This window comes from Apodemus sylvaticus, chromosome 10, assembly GCF_947179515.1.
Source record: "Apodemus sylvaticus chromosome 10, mApoSyl1.1, whole genome shotgun sequence".
NCBI lineage: Eukaryota > Metazoa > Chordata > Mammalia > Rodentia > Muridae > Apodemus > Apodemus sylvaticus.
Genome location: NC_067481.1, coordinates 9,211,824 through 9,233,583, shown reverse-complemented (window position 1 = coordinate 9,233,583; position 21,760 = coordinate 9,211,824). Strand labels below are relative to the sequence as shown.

The following is a 21,760-nucleotide window of genomic DNA, read 5'->3' as shown; positions in this document are numbered from 1 at the left end:
ATCTGTCAGCACAAGTAGGCTTTATGCATTAACTCAAGTGCCTCAGGTAAGTACCAATGCCCTCAGGTGTGCAGTGACAATGTAGAACACTCCAGAGCCAGGCCAACCATTAATAAGTCCTCTTTCTTCTTTTTACATTACAGTGCAATATTTTTTTTAACAAAGTGTCTTCCCCAGGATGTACAAAACTGAAGCAGCAAAGACAAAACCTTCAAAAAAAATCAATTATCCATTAAGTCATTGTGGAAAGTCTATCTGAAAACCCAGAGACGTGGAGAATGTCAAAGATGCACCTAAATTTTTAATAAACCATAAAGGATGGTGTTAAAAGAAGAGACCTTTTCAAAGGCAGCTGGCACCGGACAGCCTCTCAAAATGACTCTTGTCGGAGAGCATCTCACAACTGACAGGAACCGTGGGTGAGTTATCCTCTTCAGACGACAGCAGAAACCAGAGACATGAGAAATGAACCTTGCTGGGAACTTCGGAGTTATGTAATTTGCTTTTCCAGACACAGGGTTTCATGTAACTCAGGCTGGCCTCAAACTTGCTGTGTAGCGAAGGACACTCTAGAACTTGTGATCCTCCTGCCTCTATCTTCCGATGCTGAGAGTACAGGTGTGTGCCCACAATGCCCAGTGTATGCAGTTCTAGGCATCAGTCTGAGGGCTTCACGCATAATAAACTACACCCCACCTCCAGAACAGCACCCCGGCCCACGGCTGTTATATTCTGTACTTAGGCCTTTGACGATGGCCTACGGTGCCAAGGACTTAGAGAGCAGTCGGCTGCTGTCACAGTTACTTTTCTGTTGCTGAATAAAATGCCTCCACAAGAACAGCCTCTGAGAGAAGGGCTTACTTGGGGGTCGTAGTTTAAGATCACATCTATGCTAGCAGGGAACTTAAATGGCAGGAGCTTTGGGTATCTGGTCACATAGGACCCCTCCCCACCCCCTGCCCCTACAAGGAAGCAAAAAGGGTTGAAGGATTCTATTTAGTTACTTATCATAATCCAGGAGCTGCCCAGAGAATGGTGTGCTTGCTGGCTTTTAGAGTGGGTCTCTCCACCTCAATAAATCTCATGAACATAATCCCTTTCAAGTGTCCAGAAGCTAAATAATCCCTCACAGGTTTGTCTTCTCCATGATTCCATTTCCTATCATGTCGATGATTAATACTGACAGGGAAAGTGTGGATGAGTCGCAGTTTCCCCCCTGTAGTCAGACTTGAACCTGTCTACCCAGCCCTCTGCTCAGGATCTCCCCTGCCTGACGGGAGCTAAGCCTCACAATCTGCAGTTCAGTTCCCATCCTTTTAGCTCAGCTTCCGTTCTCTTCCTAGAAGATCTTAACCACAACCCGACGCCTGTAACTGGTCACCTCAGAGCCTTGGGGTTCCCCCGGCCCATTGCCTCTCATACGCCCTAGCCAGTCCATCTGCCCCAACCTTAACAGTGAGGAAGATAGTGTGGTTGTGCTATGTGTGGCTGCAGCTCCTCTGGAAGCAGCCTGGTACCCAGTGTGCTGTTGGAAAGCATGCTTTGTAGACATTTTCAAGCCCCTTGAGGAAACAGACACTGCTGTGACATGCCATATGCTGTGACTGGCCCTGACTCTGAACCCACTAGATGGATCTTCATTCTTTTTTTTTTTTTTTTTTTTGACAGGGTTTCTCTGTATAGCCCTGGAACTCACTCTGTAGACCAGGCTGGCCTCGAACTCAGAAATCCACCTGCCTCTGCCTCTGCCTCCCAAGTGCTGGGATTAAAGGCGTGCACCACCACTGCCCAGCTGGATCTTCATTCTTATTGGTTAACAAAAGGTCTTGAATGAGCAACTATACCATGGCTGGCAGGAAGACACAGGTAACCCTGCATCTGCAATGATTGGTATTTTACAGGCTGGAGGAGATTCAGGAGTCCTCACACTTCCAATGGGCAATTTAAGACTCTGTGGGTATCATGGCAGGAGCCCCCAACAGTGCAAACCCAGTTAGGTCTTTTGCTCTGTGTGCTGGGGGTCCCATTTATAAGACTCCACCTGGAGACAGACTACATCGGGAGCTTTAGGAAAATTAACCAAGAACGTTTGCATCTGACCTAGAAAGGGCAGAAGGGCCAAGAGGGAAATGGCAGAGAGACAGGCAATGAGGAAAATTCTAAGGAAAGCAACCTATGTATGATTACATGATAGACATTGCTGTAACGGCGATGGAAACTGCTAAAGAAACATGTTTCTCTCCTCCCGGAGAAAGAGCCCAGCTTAAAAGTGATCTGGTGCTGTCTTTTTGGTGGATTCTATACGTACTAGACTACAATAGGGCAGACAAGGCTACACATGGTGGCTTCTTTGCACAAGTAAGAGTTATCAAGTTCCCTAGAGGAATAACTTCAGTCTGCTTGTATTCTCTGCTTCAGCAAAACTAAAGCCGGGAGACAGCCACTCCAGAGAGCCTTGGCCAGCTACACCGATCCTGTCACAGACACCAGACAGGATCAGCGAACTCTGTGTGGATTTGGAGAACAAATCGCCTAGGACAGGCGGGGGAAGGCTATTGTGCATGCTCTAGGACAGCTTCCCGCCCCTTGCCCCCCCCCCCAAGGCAATTGTGCATGCTCAACTTTCAGCAAAAGATGGATGGGAATGATTAACAACCCAAGACTGACACAGTCATGGTTGAAAGACCTGAGGAGCCTGACCCACACAATGGCCCCCATCTGTCAGATGCTCAGAGGGCCCGAGCATGGTACCAACGCCAACGGCTGTGTGCATGGTTCATAGAAGTCTCTAAAGAAACCGTTGGCGTATTAGTCCTATGTCAGTCAAGAGAAAGCCAAACAATATTTAGAGATAACCTCGTCAGTGGGTGGCCCAGCTAGAATCCCACATTGTGTCCCTAGCAGCTTGGGATCCTTCATTTGTTTATTTTTGTAGTAGATTTAGTGTTTGTTATTTTAAGCTTACCCTTGTCTTCCTGTTGCTCTAAAAGAAACAGTAATTCTCTTATTTTATAGCATTTGTTTAAAAGATAGTATCTTTTAAATAAATCACCAGTAAGTCTCCTGCCACCAAGTTACATCCAAAGACCTTTAATGGGTTAGTCTGTAATAGAAAAAGGTCTGTAAAATTCTCAGATAGAGGTCCCTACAAAGAAAGCATGCACGTAGAATGTGTGCTAATTAAGGCAGAATTCCATGCTGTTATATTGGTATATGTGCACGCGGCGTGCAAGTCTGTGGGTGTATACGTTTGTGTGCGGGTCTGCATGCGTTCGAGTTTGTGTAAAGCTAGAGATCAACCTTAGGTCCATTTAATTTTTGGTAATGGCATCTCTCTGTCTTGTAACCCACCAAACCAGAGTTTCTCAACCTGTGGCTCACCACCCTTTGGGGGTGGAATGACCCTTTCACAGGGGTGGCCTATGATTATTGGAAAACACAGATATTTACATTACAATTCAACACAATAGCAAAATTAGTTACAATGTAGCAATGAAAAGAATTTTATGGATAGGGGTCACAGCAACATGAAGAACTGTCTTAAAAGGTCACAGCATTAGAAAAGTGGAGAACCATTGAACTGAATGAGGTAATTTGATAGGCTGATGAGCCCTGAGGGTCCTCCTGTCCTTGCCTCCCCACTGCCAAGGTGACAGTCAAATGCCATATGTCCAGCTCTCTCACTTGGGTTCTGTTGGTGAAACTCACACTTGCACAGCAGCCTCCCTCCCCGACTGAGCTATCTCCCAAGACCCTGAATTCAACCTATCCTGACAAATCATCAGTCAGAACTAGAGACATCTGGCACTGACAGGAGGCACCCTCCTACCTAGCAATCATGGAGGTTATGAAACTATGTTCCACATGATCTGGTACCAACTATATATAAAGAAAAGGACCCCTGAGTCAAAACAGCAGAGGCTATATAAAGTAACGGGCATGGGGCAGTGGGGTTTGCACAGATCTCTGTAGAATGAATCACCCATAACATAGAGTGGCCTCCCCCTCCCTCCAAATAGGACTCAGGTCACAACTGGCAGTTACCCCTTTCCAGACGATGAATGGCTCGGCCCTCAGGCAGACAGCCCCAGGACCAGTGCTTACCAGGAATGTTGTGTATGGTGATGGCCAGGATGAGCAGAGCAATCCTCCTCCAGCTACTCTCCGCAGGCTGCCCCGAGCTCCCGTGCACAGGTCCCGAGGGGCCCGTGCCCTCTGGGAGGTCAGTCGCTGCCACCTTCTTCCTCTGGTAGACCTCACCATTCTCACGCTTGTCTGTTCGGATAGAAGAATGGAGAGGGGCGGGGCTGTAAAAATGTGCACACTGACTTCTGGACTAGCGGCAGCAAGAGGTAGCCTCCAAGCCAGGGACTATCCTACATCGAGACGGCCATGGACCAAGAATCTCTTGATGGCTCAGCCACTCCTTTGGACAGTCAATCAGCAAGCACTCAGGAACCAGCGTGTGCCAGGAATTTTGGTTCTAGGAAGGGTGGCGATGCCATACAGGGCGAGGGACACATAGGTAAGGAGCACCGACTGTGGAATCGGGCCATCGTTTTTTATTTCATGACCTGGTCACACAACAGCTTGAGTGACGCTTTTTAACCAAGTGTTTTCACTGAGCTGTAATGTAATGCCCTGATTCAAAACAATGGAGCATAACCTTTCCTGGAGGGTTATGGGGTTGTAGGAGGGCAAACTGATGCTGTTGACTACGAACGTGTGGGCCATGTCAGGCATCAACACTGGAGCCCCGTGGGAGTGGCAAAGCCTTCCCTAGGTGAGTCCCAGAGGAATGACAAAGTTTGCCCCGGGGTGTGAGTGTTAATGTGGACAGTGTGTGACAAAAATGTTCACCAAAGCTCCCTCTTATCCTACTTCCCAAGCTTCTGGCCCGAAGACTGCTCCCTATAGACTCCTACTGGCTCAACTGGCTTCCTTGTCCAGCTGTAAATAATAACCCAGTTGTATATAGTAACCTTCCTCTGTGGTCAACTATACATAGGTGACACACCGAATTTCCAAGATGCTGCAGCGTCTCCATCAGAGATCCCACCCTGGCTGATCCTAGCTCGTATATGCCAATGTGTCCATTGTGTTTGCCATTTCTTCCTTCCCTCACCCCTCCAGCTAGGTCAACCCTAGAACAAGGCAAGGAAGACTCAACAAGCGAGCACATGGAAGTGCTTGCACTACTCTAAGTGCTGAATGCGTGAACTGATCTCGTTGGTGACATGTTCCCTTTATCCAAGAGCTCTACAGAACTGTGACTGTGACCCTGCCCCTGGTCATCCTGAGAGTCAATGGGAAGACCTCAGATGACAGGCTCAGCCAGTCAGATTCCCTCTCTCAGAACACGGGGTGACTAGCAGGTGTGGGTGCTGAAGTTGACAGAGTGGTTTAAAAGCAGCTGTAGAAGAATGGGAGACAAAGGCAGCTGAGCAGACAGACAGAAGGAAGCAATTTGTGCCAGTGAGCAAAGACAGGCAAGCAAGCATTCAGCCAGATGGACAGACAGACAGACAGACAGAAATACATGGCAGTCCAGGTCCTAAGGAATGCCCAGGGTCTGAGTTCCTAGACTAACCATCTGAAAATTCCCACTTTGATTTGATTGACAGGCATGTTAATTCATGCTCCAAATTCCAGCCCTTGGGAGGCTGAGGCAGGAGGATATCAAGTGTAAGATTAGGCTGGGATATATAGACTCTGTTTAAAAAAAAAAATAGTTCTCCTGGTTTGGACAGAGTGATGCTGTTTCTTAGACTGTCATCTTAACGGTGTTTCTTAATGTGTGGCCTAAAGGTCCACTGTCCCCAGGTTGTCTGTTTATTCCTAATGGATATTTTCAGGTAAATGTGACAGCAAGAACAGGAAGTGGGGGCTTGGGAGAGACAGGCTTACTAAGAGCTTAGACATATTGTACTTTGGGCTCACCCTCTCTGGAGAATTGCAATGACATTGATCATTCTAGTTCATTTCTGTAGCTGTGTTAAAATACTCTGACAAAAGGGCATCTTGGGAAAGAAAGGATTATTTTAGCTTACAATTCCAGATGATAGGTCTTTATTATAGCAAAGTCACCACCGTAGGAATTTAAAGACCTAGTCACTTCATATCCACAGTCCAGGGCAGAGAGCAAGGTGTACACATGTGCTCACGTGCTTGGGCTCAGCTCTGTTTCACCGCCCTAACACAGTTCTGGACGCCTGCCTAGGGAATGGTGCTACCCACAGTGGAGTGCGTCTTCCCACAACAATTAATTAAGACACTTCCTCACAGACATGCCCACGGCCAGCCCAGTGTTAACAGTCCTTCTTTAAAACTCTCTCCCCAGGTGGTTCTACATTATGTTGTGCTGACAATCAAAGCTGCTGCTGCTGCTGCTATTCTGTGGTACTGCAGAGGGAGTCCATGGACTTTGCCGCTGTTGATAAGGACCTGAGGGGGGGGTCTCTTGGCTCCACACTGTGTGTACGTATTTGATCTAATACCTTCGTTGTCACATCTGGCTACTATGGCTTGTCTTAACTTCTGGGATGCTGGCCCTAAAGAACCGAGTCCCACGGAGCTAGAGAGATGGTTCTTCCCTTAGAGTGTGGGGTAGACCCAGCTCCAGGCCATCCAGTGCCCTCTACTGGCCTCTTCAGGCACTACACTCATAGAGATACACATACAATACCCAGAAGATGCTCCTACATGTAATAAGGACACATGCTCCACTATGTTCATAGCTGCCTTCTTTATGATAGCCAGAAGATGGAAAGAACCCAGATGCCCCTCAACAGAGAAATGGATACAGAAACTATGGTATAATTACACAATGGAGTACAATTCAGCTATTAAAAACAATGAATTCATGAAATTCTTAGGCAAATGGATGGAACTAGAAAGTGTCATCCTGAGCGAGGCAACCCAATCACAAAAGAACACACATGATATGCACTCACTAATAAACGGATGTTAGCCCAAAAGCTCAAAATAAACAAGTTACAATTCACCAAGCTCAAGAAGAAGGGGGCTTAAGTGAGGGTGCTTTGGTTCCTCTAAGAAAGGGAACAAAATAGTCACAGGAGCAATAAGGGAGACAATGTGTGGGGCAGAGACTGAAATAAAGGCCACCCAGAGACTGACCTATCTGGAGATTCAGCCTATAAACAGTCAACAAACCCTGACACTACTATGGATGACAAGAAGTGTATACCAAAAGGAGCATGCCATGGTTGTCTCCGGAGGAGCCCTGCCAGAGTCTTACAAATACAGGGGCAGATGCTAACAACCAACTATTGGACTCCCAATGGAGGAGCTGGAGGATGGTCCAGAGGAGCTGAAGGGGTTTACAGTTCCATGGGAAGAACAATGATTTCGGCCACCCAGACGCCCCAAGACTCCCAGGGACTGAACCATCAACCAAGGGGCACACATGGTTCCAGCCAAAAATGTGACAGAGGAAGGCCTTGTTGGGCATCAGTGGAAGGAATAGTCCTTGGTCAGGTAAAGACTCAACAGAGGCCCCAACAAAGGGAAACTGAGGGGGGGAGTGTGTTGGGTAGAGAAAGCATATATGTGGAGGCAGGGGGAAGGAGGAAGGGGAGGGGTTGGGGGGTCTTAGGAGAGGGGGGATATTGGGAAAGGTTTTACCATTGGCAATGTAAATGAAGATGATATTCAATAAAAAATTAATTAAAAAATCTTTTCAAAAAGAGAAAGGAGAGGAGAGACAAGGGAAGGGAAGAGGTGTGGAGATAATGAAAGAAAGAGGGCAGGGGAGAGGAGAGGAGGGAAGGGAGATGAAGAGGGGAAGGGAAGGAAGACCTTAAATTGATCCTTCTCAGTGGGTAACTCATAGCTGGCCTCTGGAGAAGGCAGCATCCCAGTGGGACAGCAGCTCTCCCTGGGCAACCCGCGGAATTCAATCCAGGCTGTGTGGTGTCCACACACTGTGTGTGTGTGTGTGTGTGTTTGTGTGTGTGAGAGAGAGAGAAAGAGAGAGAGAGAGAGAGAGAGAGAGTATGTGCACACACACACACACACACACACATGCACGCACGCACACACACGTGCACATACAGAGAGATGTTCCTGCCCCAGACACACTACATAGGCTCCCTGAATGTATGCATAGGTGTTTCTGTGTGCACAAGACTGGAAGCAATTTTATACACCTTAAGTTAATAACATCTAGATGACCCAGACTACAGAGGCTGCTCGGGAGCTCCCAGAATTCAAAGCTCCCAGTCTAGAGGCAGAACAGGGCATCTTGAGTGCTGTCCGTGCACACAGCATCTGCTTTCCCGCTTCCTCTTCCCAGATTACAAGGCTGGAATTCTCTCTTCCCTGTGCTCCGAGAGCTGACACCCGGTGGGCACAAACCTGGAGCCATGAGCTGAGCAATTGACTGTCTGCTGCCTAGGACGCGGCTGCCCCCGTAACATGACAAACTGTGACATCCCTTCCACAGTGAGGCAGACCATCTTGATCAGCAACCACTCTCGGAAGCACAGTGTTAAATCACAATCCACACTGCAGGCGAATATGCACAGATGGCCTGGGAGCACAATTGTGTCCTCGAGGATTCGAGACACATCTAGGGAGGCAAGGGTGGAGCTAGCCTCTTCTTTTGTAGCCCATGGGCCCAGCCACATGAGGACACAGATGGTCTGTGGTCCCTGAGAGTACTGGTTGGATCAAATGGGCCGGTGATGGAATCTCAGGCCTCCCACGAAGACAGCGATGCTAATTAACAGATCACCAGCCACAAGAGAGCGTGACTAAAAGCCCCAGATCTCACTGGAGATGAGTTCATTACAACAACACAACGGGCAAGTTCTTACCTACTGAAGGCACGCAGCTCCAAATCCCTGAGAAAGGGCTTGTTTCTAAGGCCTCGTTATGAAACACAATAAATGAGTGCCCAGGGATGCCAAGTAACTACTGTGTGTTAATGAAGAGCATCCGTGAGCAAAACAGAAGTACAGGGGAAGAGGACTGAGGGGAATGGCCCGCGTGCTACAGCAATCATACTACACGTGTGAGGACCTGAGTCCAGACCCCCCACCCCCCCAGAATCCTTGTAAAAATCTGGCAAGAAAGAGACTGGCAAGGTGGCTACCGAGTGTGATTCCTGGAAGACGTGTGGTAGAAGGAGAGAACCAACTTTCCTAAGTTGTTCTCTGACCTCCAAATGCACACACTGGATTATATAAATAAATGTAAGTTAGAAACCTTCGAGCCCGGCAGAAACCTGTCACCCCAGTGCGGAGCATCATGGGACATGGCAATTAAACAGATTCCTAGGCATTCGCTGGCCTGGCCTGACTCCCTGGAGGTCCAGGTCAAAGAGAAAGCCTGTCTCCAAAAGGCGGGAGAAAGCTAAGGAATAACCAAAACCCATGGTTGTCCTCTGACCTCTGTGCCTGCATGCCTGTACACATGCAAGCATGCAAATCATGTGTGCATGTTTTGCCTGTGTGTAAACATGTGCACTGTGTATATACAGTGCCCACGGGAGCCAGGAAAAGGCATTGGATCCTTTGAAACTGGAGTTGCAGACGGTTCTGAGCCATCATGTGAGTACTGGGAATGGAGCCCCAGTTCTCTACCATTGCAGTAAGTGCTCTTTAACTGGGGATCCATCTCTCCAGCCCTCAGAACCCAATTCTTAGAGAGCATTGATTGCTAAAGTGCATAATTATAACCGAGCCCCCAGTTAAGCTGATTCTCTGAAGACAGTAAGGAAGAGGATATACTAGTGGCCCCTCTTCTTTCATTCTGTCTCCATGTGTATATGCAAGTAAAAAGAAACTGAAGGTGGCTGGGCAGCATGTGTCTGAAGCCACGGCATGGACGGCGATCTCCAAGTTCAATGATAGCCTGTTTGAGCCAATGAACTCAAGTTAGTGAGAAACCCTACACACAGTCACACACATGAGCCTACACATGTGCACTGTACACATGATATATGATTACATTAAAGAGTGCATGCCAAAAAGATACCCCTGAACCCCAACGCGGTTTCTTTCAGCACCCACCCAGCCACTTGCCCAGCTCATGCATGTGGCCTCTGTCTTCCTGCATGCCTGGACTCAGGGCTGTCATTGCGCAGAGACCGGATGGAAGGGCCACGGTACCTGCCGTGGGACCACAGCTCTATCAGTGTGCTACCTGTTTGTCCACTGCTGAGATAAAACGCCATAGCCAAGGCCACGTGTATAGCGGAAAGTGTTTAATTGGGCTGACAGTTCCAGAGGGTTAGTCCATGAGGGTGAAGTGCAGGCACGGCAGCAGGGGTAGCTGAGAGCTCACACCTCAGACCACCAGCAGGAGGCAGGAAGCACTCTGGGAACGCCACAAATCGGCTGAAACCTCAAAGCTGGCACCCAGTGATACACCTCCTTCCAATAAGGCCACACCTCCTAATCCTTCCCAGACAGTTCCACCAGCTGACCAAATATTTAAACACATGAGCCCATGGGGCCTTTCTCATTCAGGCCCCCAGACTCAGTTACCAGTTTTACTCAGCAAATGCTGCCACTGATTTCCTTGCTATGAAATATGTGCCTAATTATATCTACCTCATGAGATTGTTCTGACAACTGAACATTGGGGTGCAGTGCCTGGCTCACAAGACACGCAACCCATGGCCCAGTTTTATATTCTGCTGCGGCACTTGAGAATGTGGGAGCATTTTCTACAGTTCTCAGTCTCTGGGATCCTGTTTAATGATCCTAGTGCTTTTGACTAGTTCTGAGACCATTATTTGCCAAATTATTTCTCTTAAATCCAACCAGAGACTGAACCACCAGCCAAAGAGCATACATGGGCTGAATCTATGCCCAGTCCCCACCTGCACATATATGTAACAAAAGATGTGCAACTTGGTCTTTATGCAGGTCCCCCAACAACTGGAACATGGGCTGTCCCATGACTCTGTTGCCTGCCTGTAGAGCTCTCTCCCCTCACTTGGCTGCCTTGTCTGGCCTCAGCAGGAGAGGGTGTCTCTAGTCCTGCAGTGACTTGATGTGTCATGATGGGTAGGTCGGTACCCATGGTGGGCCTCCCCCTTCTCAGAGGAGAAGAGGATAGGGAATGGGGGTAAAGGACTGTGTGAGGGAGTGGGAGGAGGGAGGCTCTGTCTGGAATGTCTGAATAAATAAATTAATGGGGAAAAAATTCAAGCTATGACTTGTGCTAAAAGCTGTGGTGACCACCTCTTGCCACACAGAGTCCCATTTTTCTGTTCCTTCCCATCCAGAATAGGCATCTATCCTGGGAAAAGCCCCTTCCTGTGTGCTGTGATGCACACAGACCTTTGTACCTTAGCTTCACGGACCACGCTCATCAGCGGAACCTGTAACAGAGCAAGGGCGGCACTTGCTTCTCTTCCTTAGCATCATGCCAGGCAGCTCACAACCTCCTGTGACTTAGACTCCAGGGGACACACACTCTCTTCCGGCCTCTATGGGCAACTGTACTCATATGTGCATGCATACACACCTAGGCACACACATGTGAATTCAAGAATAGAAAGAAGCACATGAGAGTGTATCCCTTTGTTTGTTCATGTCATACTTTCTCCGTCCCACTCCCTCTTCAAACTGACCTTGGCCTCACGTTAATAGATGAGGAGAAGGCTTCAAGAAGAGAGCGAGAAAAACAGGTAAAGTCTTGGCTTTTGATCTTCCAGGAGCCTCGGTCCAGATGGTTTAAAGGAGAGAAGAGGTTTCCACAGGGGCGTTTTGCCTTGGTAGTAATTTTGCAGCATGGTTATTTTCAGAATATGTTAGTCATCTGAGTTGTGACCCCAACTGTCAGCACCGGGAAGGTGGGTCAGCTTCATAGTGGCAATAAAACTGGCCTGTCATTTGTCCGGAGACAGTAAAGGCGGGAAGGACATTATGGACATCTCTGCCCAGTCAATCATCTTCCATCACTGAATCCTACCAGACTATACACCAGGAGTGTCCTCAAATCTTACAGAGCCTTTCAAATTGACAACTATGAGATACAAATGCAAGGGTCCCAGCTTAAAAATCAATGTCAGGGGGCTGGAGAGATGGCTCAGCGGTTAAGAGCACAGACTGCTCTTCTGAAGGTCCTGAGTTCAAATACCAGCAACCACATGGTGGCTCACAACCATCCGTAATAAGATTTGATGCCTTCTTCTGGAGTGTCTGAAGACAGCTACAGTATAATAAATAAATGAATCTTTATTTAAAAAAAAAACAAAAAACAACAAAAAAATTCAATGTCAGGACATTCACCTAAGTGTCATCAACTGAATGTGAACTTTGGGTTGAAGAGATCACTACAGGATGGGCTCTGTCCATTCTCCTCACATTCTCCTCACTGTGGGGAAGCACGCCTCATTCAAAACCTCTCACTTATGATCTTCTTTCTGATAACAAACTTGTAAATGCATGCTAATACACAGAAGATGTTGCAAGCCGCCATGACCTCACTGACCAAAAATAATAATAATAATAATAAGGGAGATAGGCGCCCTTCCTTCCGTGCATCCTCACGCGGGGTTGCACAGGGCTGAGATATCACATCATGCCACGCCAGGCTACTCTTCGTTCCCACTGAATGCAACAGAAGCGATTTCTCCTGTGACTCAATGCTCTTTCAGGCCCTGTCGAGCAATACAGATTAGTCCTGGCTTTCTCACGCCTCTGGGCCCCGAGGCTGCTTCTAAATTGTTTCCTTATTAAATATCATCTCAAGCATTAACCTGTGCAAATGGTCAGAAATATGGAAGGAGGAGGAAGATGTCGCTGTTGGCACCACTAGGAATAGCCTTTTGTCACTCTTGTTGGCCAAACTTCAGTCAGTACTGGGTACTTCTCAAATAAACGCATCCATGTAAGGGAGAGAGGATGTGATATCCCCCTTAACTTGCATCTCCTTGACTGCAGGAGAGTGGCCTGACATTTGCCACAGCCGATCCCTCTTTTGTGATAGGCCCTTGGCTCAAATGAGGCCTCTAAGTAATTACCATGTGGTTGGCTAATTCCTTACAGACAGGTCATTTTCCCGTGATCCACTTAACGTCTGTCAGTGACTGATGAGGCCTGGCTGGTAGCAGCAGGGGTCAGTGTAAACTAGACGGATGCATCTGCATAGCTGAGGGAGACTTCCAGCAAACTGTCTCTGTGTTTGAGGCTCCTTTGTAGTTTTCGGAGATTCTAAAACACTGTACCTGCTCTACTTAATGGCAGTGAGACACTCTGGTTGGTTTTCTCTCTCTCTGTTGAGATACTGCTCTTTCTGGGAGCAGGGGAGGAACACGGGCACCCCCTTACTTCCTTCATCTTCCTGCTACCCACCCCCATCCCTACCAGCAGCCCTAGGATCCTCAGAGAAGTCATAATACTTTTGTAAACAATACAGAAAGGCAAACCTATCGTGAACAGGGTCCCTGCTAACGATGCCTGACACAGGAAATAAAAAGCAGGTGGCTGCGTATATATGAATTTTAGATCAAGAATTTGTTCGTGTAAATATAACCTAAGCATTGCATGAGAAAGTAGTTATACCAAAATACACATTTTTGAAATTCAAATTTAGGCATGCCCTATTTTTTCTTACTCTGTGTGTGTGTGTGTGTGTGTGTGTGTGTACTCATTTATGCAGGTGCCTGTGGAGGGCAGAAGTGGGTATCAGTTTTCTTCCCCAATTAATTCCAACCTTTTCTCTTTGGGGACCTGAAGCTCACCATTTTGGCTAGACTGGCTGACCACTGGGTTCCTGGGATCTCTGTCCCCTCAGCCTTGAGTTCCCAGGTTCTATTGAATGCCACAGCACTTGACTTTTATGTGGGTTCTGTGACATCAGCGCTCAGGTCCTCACACTTGAGCAGCTGCACCTCAGGCCAGCATGCAGCACTTTATCTGACACTCCAATTTGTCCAGTCAGGAACCCAGGTCTTACAAGGAACAAGGGTAAGGAAACTAGTTACACTGCAAAGGGAGAGCAGCGTGCACTCGCCTCTGTCTGGAGTCTTTAGAGATGCTCTTCCTGTGCTGGGAAAAGATTCTACTGGAGACCAAGGAAACTGTGGCACGTATTTCCCATGCTCTATGACTGACCTCTAGGCAGAGAGATATCTGGGCCCCACCACGGAGCTCAAGAAGCACAATCAGAGATTTATTTGCAACCTCTTTAGCTGTAAAGGGTATTTCCATTTACCGCTCCAACAAGCGCCAGCTGCACAGTCATCAGAGGGGTCAGGCGCTGCCCGGGTAAGGTGGCTCATTTGATTTCCTGGTCTTCGCAGGTAGTGCATGTTTTGACAGGCCCCCAAAGCCATCACAGCTGTACCTTGAACACTTATGAATAAGCAAATGGGTCTGCGTAATTGGCAGAAATTAAATGTGCAGCTGCGGAAGAGGCGGGCTCACTATTAGTGAAAGATTTCTCATCCATTAAGCAAACCAGCCACCTAATGTTCCTCATTCCAAGGATCCAGGTAAAATGAATTTTATGCTCGGGCAATAGAACCAAAACATCCAGTAATATTAAAAGCATATCCGTTGGACCGGCTGTTCTATGTTAAAGGGACAAGCAGCCACTTCACGGACCTAGATTCACTCCCGGTGACTTAATTGTGATCTCAAAAATACATCCTGGCTTTGGAGAGGCCTCTCTGCTGCTCCATAGCCCACTCTAAACCAGGCTGCCCAATACAAGAGCCCCAACACACGCAAACGTGGTCACCACAGATGTCAGAGGACCCGGCAGCAAGATATCTGCATCCAAAAGGTCTTTGCAAAGCTGGGGAGATGCTCTATTGGTAAAGTGACTGTCACACAACCAGGAGGACCTAAGTTCAAATCCCCAGCACTTGTGGGCATGGTTGTACAAGCTTGTTGTTGTTTGGTTGTTTTGGTTTTGGTTTTGGTCAACTTGACACAAGCTCTGGCCATATGAGAAGGGGGAACCTCAATTGAGAGGATGGCTACACTTGAAAATTAGCTCTGGGACTCTTCCTCTATTCCCGCTACACTCCAGTCCACGCAGGAATGTTTCTCTGGGCAGTAAAAGCTATTCGTGTCTTGTGTTAATCACTTTTCTGTGTCTGTGATAAAACACCTCAGCCAAGAGGTGTCACCTAGCCAACTCTGTCTAGAAGAAAGAGTTTATTTGGGGCTTACAGATCCAGAGTCTATAATGGCAGGGGTAGCAGGAGGAAACCAGGAGATCGTGTTCAAAATAGCATCAGTCTTTTGAAACATCAATACCTGCCCTCGGTGACACACTTCCTTTGGCAAGGCCATGCCTCCTAATCCTCCTCAAACAGTACCACCAACTGGGGACCAAGTAATCAAATGTCTGAGTCTTATGGGACATCCCATTCAAACCACATTTTAATCAAAGTTGCTGTGACTATTCACAAGAGATGCTCAGGATGGTAGGAGCCATCTTGGCTCCTTATAGAAGAAGGAGTGGGGAGGGTCAGCAGACCTTCACTTGAGACTCCAGCTACCCCTTTCTGTGCCCACTCCTCAGCTCTGGACGTGAACACCACCATTCCTTTGGTCTGTCATTGGTACTGCATCTGTCATTGGTACCCTGGCCGGAGTTGAGTAGATACTGGTTCACATCTTCCCATGATTTCTGCAGATCTAATGGGCTTATGCCTGACCCTTCCCTGCATCTAGCAACCATGAAGATGCACGAGATTCTCGAATCCTCTTTAGCTATGAAGGGAAGTGGAGACTAGAAGAATGCTAGATCTGCCAAGGGGTTTGGATGGAGAAAGAGTCTAAAACAGGCTGTGCTGATCATCTGCACAACAGAGCTGCCGCTGGCTTGTTCATTGGGGCCTGCTCACCTTGCTTTCTTATACAACCCACGACCACCAGCTCAGGGATGGCACCACCCACAATGGGCTGGGCCCTGCCCCGTCAACCACTAATTAAAAAAATGCTCCACAGCCAGATGCTATGGAGGGATTTTCTCAACTGAGGTTCCCCACTTCAGTTAACTCTAGCTTAAGTACAGTTGACATAAAACTAAATTTATGTAATTAGGGATGCCTAATTACATCCTTAGACACTCAAAGCACTCATGCCCACGAAACTCACCCCAGACCTTCCTCCCCTTTACAAAGACACCACGAAATGAAGGTATACTGGGGCTTGGGTTTCTCCTTCGGACTCTCTCCCCAGGCTTATGGGGAGCATCCTAGAAAGGGTGGGACCTCTAGAGGTCTCAGTTGCTTGTGGCTCTAAGGGAGCCTATGTGGGTGGACCCCAGGATGCCTTTTGGCATAGCATGAACATGCCTGTTCCAGCCACAAGCCTCTGAACCTGCTATCAAAAAAACCCAAAAAACAAAACAAATAAAAACGGCCACTCAGGGCTGGAGAGATGGCTCAGCGGTTAAGAGCACTGACTGCTCTTCCAGAGGTCCTGAGTTCAAATCCCAGCAATCACATGGTGACTCACAACCATCTGTAATAGGATCTGAGGACTCTCTTCTGGTGTTATCTGAAGACAGCTAAGTGTGTACTCATATACATGACATAAATAAAATTAAATCTATAGTAAGAAATATAGTAAGAAGCATCACCCCAGGTCATGGGCTTTGCACTCCAGGGCTTCTGGGAAAGCACCTTGACTAGATTTAGCTACAATACAATGAAGGCCAGATAGCTGATTCAATTTGAATGTCAGTAAAACAACAAATAATTTCTTATTATAAGTATGCCCTAGGGTTGGAGAGATGGTTCGACAGTTAAGAGCACTGACCGCTCTTCCAGAGGTCCTGAGTTCAATTCCCAGCAACCACAAGGTGGCTCGCAACCATCTGTAATGGAATCCAATGCTCTCTTCTGGTGTGTCTGAAGACAGCTACAGTGGACTCATATGCATAAAAATAAACAAATCTTTAAAAACAACAACAACAACAACAAAATGGTCACTTGTTCCTATGACAGAGAGCCCCATGGTATCTGCATGACAGCGCAAACAGCTCTCTAGCCTATGAGACTCTCTGAGAGCTTTAGGGGACCCCACTTTAACTGCTCATGGTGAAATCAGGCCCTGTCAGTGAGAAGCAAATTCATTGGGTAGATGACAGGATGTCTCTTTGTGCCCTGAAGCAATAAACATTATTTTCCTCTAAAGTTCATTAAAATGATTTGTTTCTTTTCTTTTCTTTTCTTTTCTTTTTTTTTTGAAGTGAGGAAGTTGTTTTACAGTAGTGTTCAGGGTGCCCCCGAGCTCCTGGACTCAAAGGGTCATCTTGCCTTCATCGCCCAAGTAGTGGCGTAGGAGCAAAGGGCAGGGCTCCAGGCTAAAATGTCACCAGATAATACAAACATTTCTATACTATAGAGAAAGTTCAGAAAGCACTGATGAGCATCATGAGAAACTAAAAGTCACTTACCACCCAGTGACGGCTTCTATTTTAAACACTGAGACAAGTTTTTAGCGTTTAGTGTACTAGAGCTAAGGATCGGTTGGGAAAATGCTTGCCTTGCAAGCAGGAAGCGCTGAGTTCAGTCTCCAGAGTTTGCAATAAAAGCTGGGCCTGCAATAATGGTGCACACTGTGTAATGCCCCTGCGTGGGGAGGTGGAGGTGGAAGGGTTATCCCTGGGTCTTGCTGATCTGTCAGCTGAGGCTCCATGGTGAGTTCTGGGCCGAGGAAAAGCCTTGTCTCAAAAGAGAAAGTGGACAGAGCCTGAAGAATGACACCTGAAGTTGACCTTTGACCTCCGTGTTTAAAAACACACACACTTCTATCAGATCCGTCCACATTCATAGGAATACACACATGACTTATTCTGTCAGGCTTTGTGCTGTGGTTTTCTATGCAGCTGAAGCATGATCTATAAATGTTCTCCTGCATCAGTAGCTCCCAGCGGAATTCTCTTTAGCATCTAGCAGTCAGGGAGCACAATGAAGAATTTCAAGGAGCCAAACCCCAAATCGAAACTAGATGTTCATTTTCCTCTTCTTTTAGAGGAGATGTGTGTTCATTGACCAAATGATTTCAAAGTCAGGCGCAAACAGCTACCTTCCAGCCCTCTGCAGAGCCCTGCCGCTTAAAACAACAAAAGCTAGCTGGACGGGGAATTATAAATGGCCACTTAAAAATTGGCCAAATGTTGTTTGAACTTAAAAAGGGCCAATACATCATGTTCTGAGACATCTGTGGCATGAATGTTACCCTTATAAAAGGGCTCTGGGAGCCTTTCCTTCTCCAGGCACAGCTTGAAGGGCTTATTAAAAAGAGAGTACACATGCGTGCATGCGTGTATATGTCAGTGTGTATGAGTGTATGAGTGTATCTGACTGTGTGAGAGTGTGTGTGTATGAGTGTGAGTGTATGTGACCGTGTATGTGTGTGTTTGAGTGTATGTTGAGTGTGTGAGTGTATGTGAGTGTAAGTGTATGTGTGAGTGTTGTATAGTATATGTGAGTGTGTGTATGTGTGTGTTAGTATGTATGAGTGTATGTGAGTGCGTGTATGTATGTGTTAGTGGGTATGAGTGTATGTGAGTGTGAGAGTGTTGTATAGTGTATGTGAGTATGTGTATGTGTATATGAGTATATGTGAGTGTGAGAGTGTGTGAGTGTGTAAGAGTGTGTGTGAGTGTGTATAAGTGTATGTGAGTGAGATTGTATAATGAATGTGAGTGTGTGAGTGTGTCTGAGTATATGTGAGTGTGTATATGTATGAGTGTGAGTATATGAGAGTGTGACTATGTATGAGTGTGTGTGAGGGTGTGAGTGTGTGAGTGTGTGAGGGTGTGAGTGTACATGAGTGTGAGTGAGCATGTGTATGTGTCAGTGTGTGTGATTGTGTGTGGGGGTGCATGTGAGTGTGAGGGTATGTATAACGAATGTGTGTGTGAGCGTGTGAGTGTATGTGAGTGTGTATGTATATGTATGAGTGTAAGTGAGCACATGTAAGTGTGTGTAAGTGTGTGTAAGTGTGTATGTGTGTGTGTGTGAGTGTATACATGCACCAGTACAGGGCCAGACTTCTTTCTGCAGTCTGGTTTGTCAGTTTACCAGGTCCCAAGTGCAGCTGTGTCTTAGGTCTTCTGCCTTTCACACTCACACACACACATACCAAGAGAGAAGGACAAGGGAGGATTCTGTCTGCAGAGCTTGCATGGTGACTGGCACACGGTGAATGTTTGAATATTTGTAGCAGGGAGCACAAAAGCCAATGGGAGGGTGTTTCCCGGAAAAGCGTCTACACACCCACAAGGAACATTCTGTTCCATCTTTCAGGACGGTATGATTTTCTTTAAGGTTATGGATGTAGTTGTATAATGTCCTATTCTATTGCTAGAACAACATTCACATACACAAAGATCTACTTCATTGATATATTCAAAGGTCAAGATTGCAAAATGTTAGACTTTGAGGGTCATCCTGGCTTTGCCGTAACTATTTACCTGCCTTCTGTGGCTTAAAGGCATCCAGAGATAATATGTGGGTGGTTGAATCTGGGTTTCAGGAAAACTTTATTTGTAAAATCTGGTAGCAGCTCAGACTGGACCTATTGCTGACTCCTGATGTGGAGATTTAAAAGCAAGACTTAAAAAAAAAATCTCACTAACATTGCTTATGTTTTGGCCACTCCCAAGCCTTTCAGATCCCTAAGTCTAGGATGAGCGCTGCATGAGGGTTGAGGGAAAGCTCTTTCCCAGAGGATAGAAAAGGGCATCACAGAGAAAGCAGAGCAGGTATTCTTCAGGTAGCATGGCAGCCAAGATTGGCCGGAGTTGCTAAGCTGGAAGGTGAACTCTGTCAGGATACTCATGAATGTCCTGGGGTTGGGTGAGCTCATAGCTAATCAGCCAGGGCTCAGAAGGGGCAATGAGCATATCATGCAGATGCGTATAGTTTACACATCGTGAAGCTAAATGTTTGCGTCTAGGAAAGTTTGCTTTCTTAATTAGCTAGTATTTTCATGCTATTAATGTAATCAGAGGCTACTTCAGACAACGCAGAGGTAAACATCACCCAAGATATTTAAGAATGACAGGTCCATCCTCCATCTCATAAGGATTGCACACCTGCATGCTTTCCATGATCAGAGCATAGAGGGAAATGGTACTGTCAGAAACTCTGCTAAGCACCGAGTTGAGGGCGGACTCAGCAGGAAAAACTCACCGGAGGAGCTGAGAGGCACAAAGGAGGAAGTCCTGGCTTCTCTTGCAGGCTGCTCCCTGATTTATAGTTTTGTCCTGATCTAATTCTTTTAGTTTTCAAAAGGGGGATGGGAGTGGGGAGGTCCCATGCTCCCTTGCCTGAAACAGAAGAACTTCTGGGAAGTTCTGGGAAGTCTTCTGTCTTCTCACATCTTTATGAAGAACCTTTCTTCCCTTCTCTCTCTCTCTCTCTCTCTCTCTCTCTCTCTCTCTTTCTCTCTCTCTCTCTCTCTCTCTCACACACACACACACACACAAATACATACCACACACAAAATAACATAAAATAAAGTAATATACATCTGCAAACATAAACCTACATATATTTCCTCTTTCTTTTTGTCTCACACACATGCAGAGAGAGGAGACAGACAGACAGACAGGCAGACATAATGTACTGATTATGACTTGGTACATAATATACCATTCACTGGTGTGGCGATTCTTCTAAGCCCTCTTCCAGAGACTCATCAAGGCAAGGAACAGTGGGTCAGTCAGGCAGCAGTACAAACAGACTAGCCGACATTGCATCAGTGCTGGCCAGTGGCCTCCAGTTCTCCCGGTGGACGCCAGTCACGGAGTCCAGTGAGGCCATAGGAGGCTGCTCACGTCTTTGTATTCTGTGTTCACTTTAGCTTCTCCCCTTTCTTTTCTTTCCCTGGATAAGTGTTGAAGGAAGCACAGGGGGCTCTGGGACCGGAAAACTGGGATCCATGTTCACTAGTTTGCTTTTAAAGTTTATTTTGCAAACAGTAACTACACCGATTAATAGGGTCCAATGTGCCCCCATTTTTAAGCAGTTATTACTCTGCTCCCTCCCCCACAGTCATATCGCAGCTCCGCTATTTTCAAGTCAAAGGTCTTTGGGGAGGTCAACTGAGACTTCTGCGTCTCAGTTTCCCCATTTGTTATTTGGGGATTAATGTGACCCTTGCTATAAGCCTGCCATGGAAGCAGAGGAGAGCATGACCCGCTTGCCTAACAGGCAGGGAACGAAGCCTCACAATGAACCTGAAGTGGATGTGTAAAAATACAATAAGAAAGACTAAAAGTTCCCCCAGTATACCTAATCTATTCATAACTGAAATTGCCTGTGTTGAAGGAGAAAAAAAATTGGATCAGGATCGAATTTAGAACAGAATTGTCAAGTAGCATTAAATCCCAAGCCTCCAAGAGAGAGGAGAACCACAGTTTGCCTGTAACTCGAGCATGCCTTAAAATTCTGCAGCTGTGTTGACATTTTCAACTTTCAGAAAGGATCACCCACAGCTAAAGATAATAGAGACTTTCCATCAATATAAGGAGAAGCGGTGTCCTCCTCTGCTGGGTATTACTCTAGAATACAAAGTAACCTTCCTTTATCTTTTCTTTCCTTTGTTACATGAAATAGTAGATTTGTTCTTCTAATTAAGTTTACCTAGGGTAACACTGATACAAGTTTGCACTTCCTAAAAACATATTCTGGCCAGACAGATGAGTATAAAGTAGCTCAGTTGTATCCCTGATGCTTATTGGCTGCCTGCCTATGAAGCTACTTTGGTTGGCTAGAGAGAGAGAGAGAGAGAGAGAGGGAGAGAGA

General features: G+C 46.7%; 1 protein-coding gene across 6 annotated transcripts in view; it reads right to left on the bottom strand.

Annotated features, from left to right (window-relative positions):
• Positions 1-21,760, bottom strand: part of Slc39a11 (solute carrier family 39 member 11) — a 438,334-nt gene that overhangs the window by 132,655 nt on the left and 283,919 nt on the right. For all 6 annotated transcript variants that reach the window (XM_052196137.1, XM_052196138.1, XM_052196142.1 and 3 more), the window contains one exon: positions 4,105-4,275. In XM_052196137.1, coding sequence (XP_052052097.1) covers positions 4,105-4,275 — 171 coding nt within the window. The remainder of the gene's footprint in view (positions 1-4,104; positions 4,276-21,760) is intronic.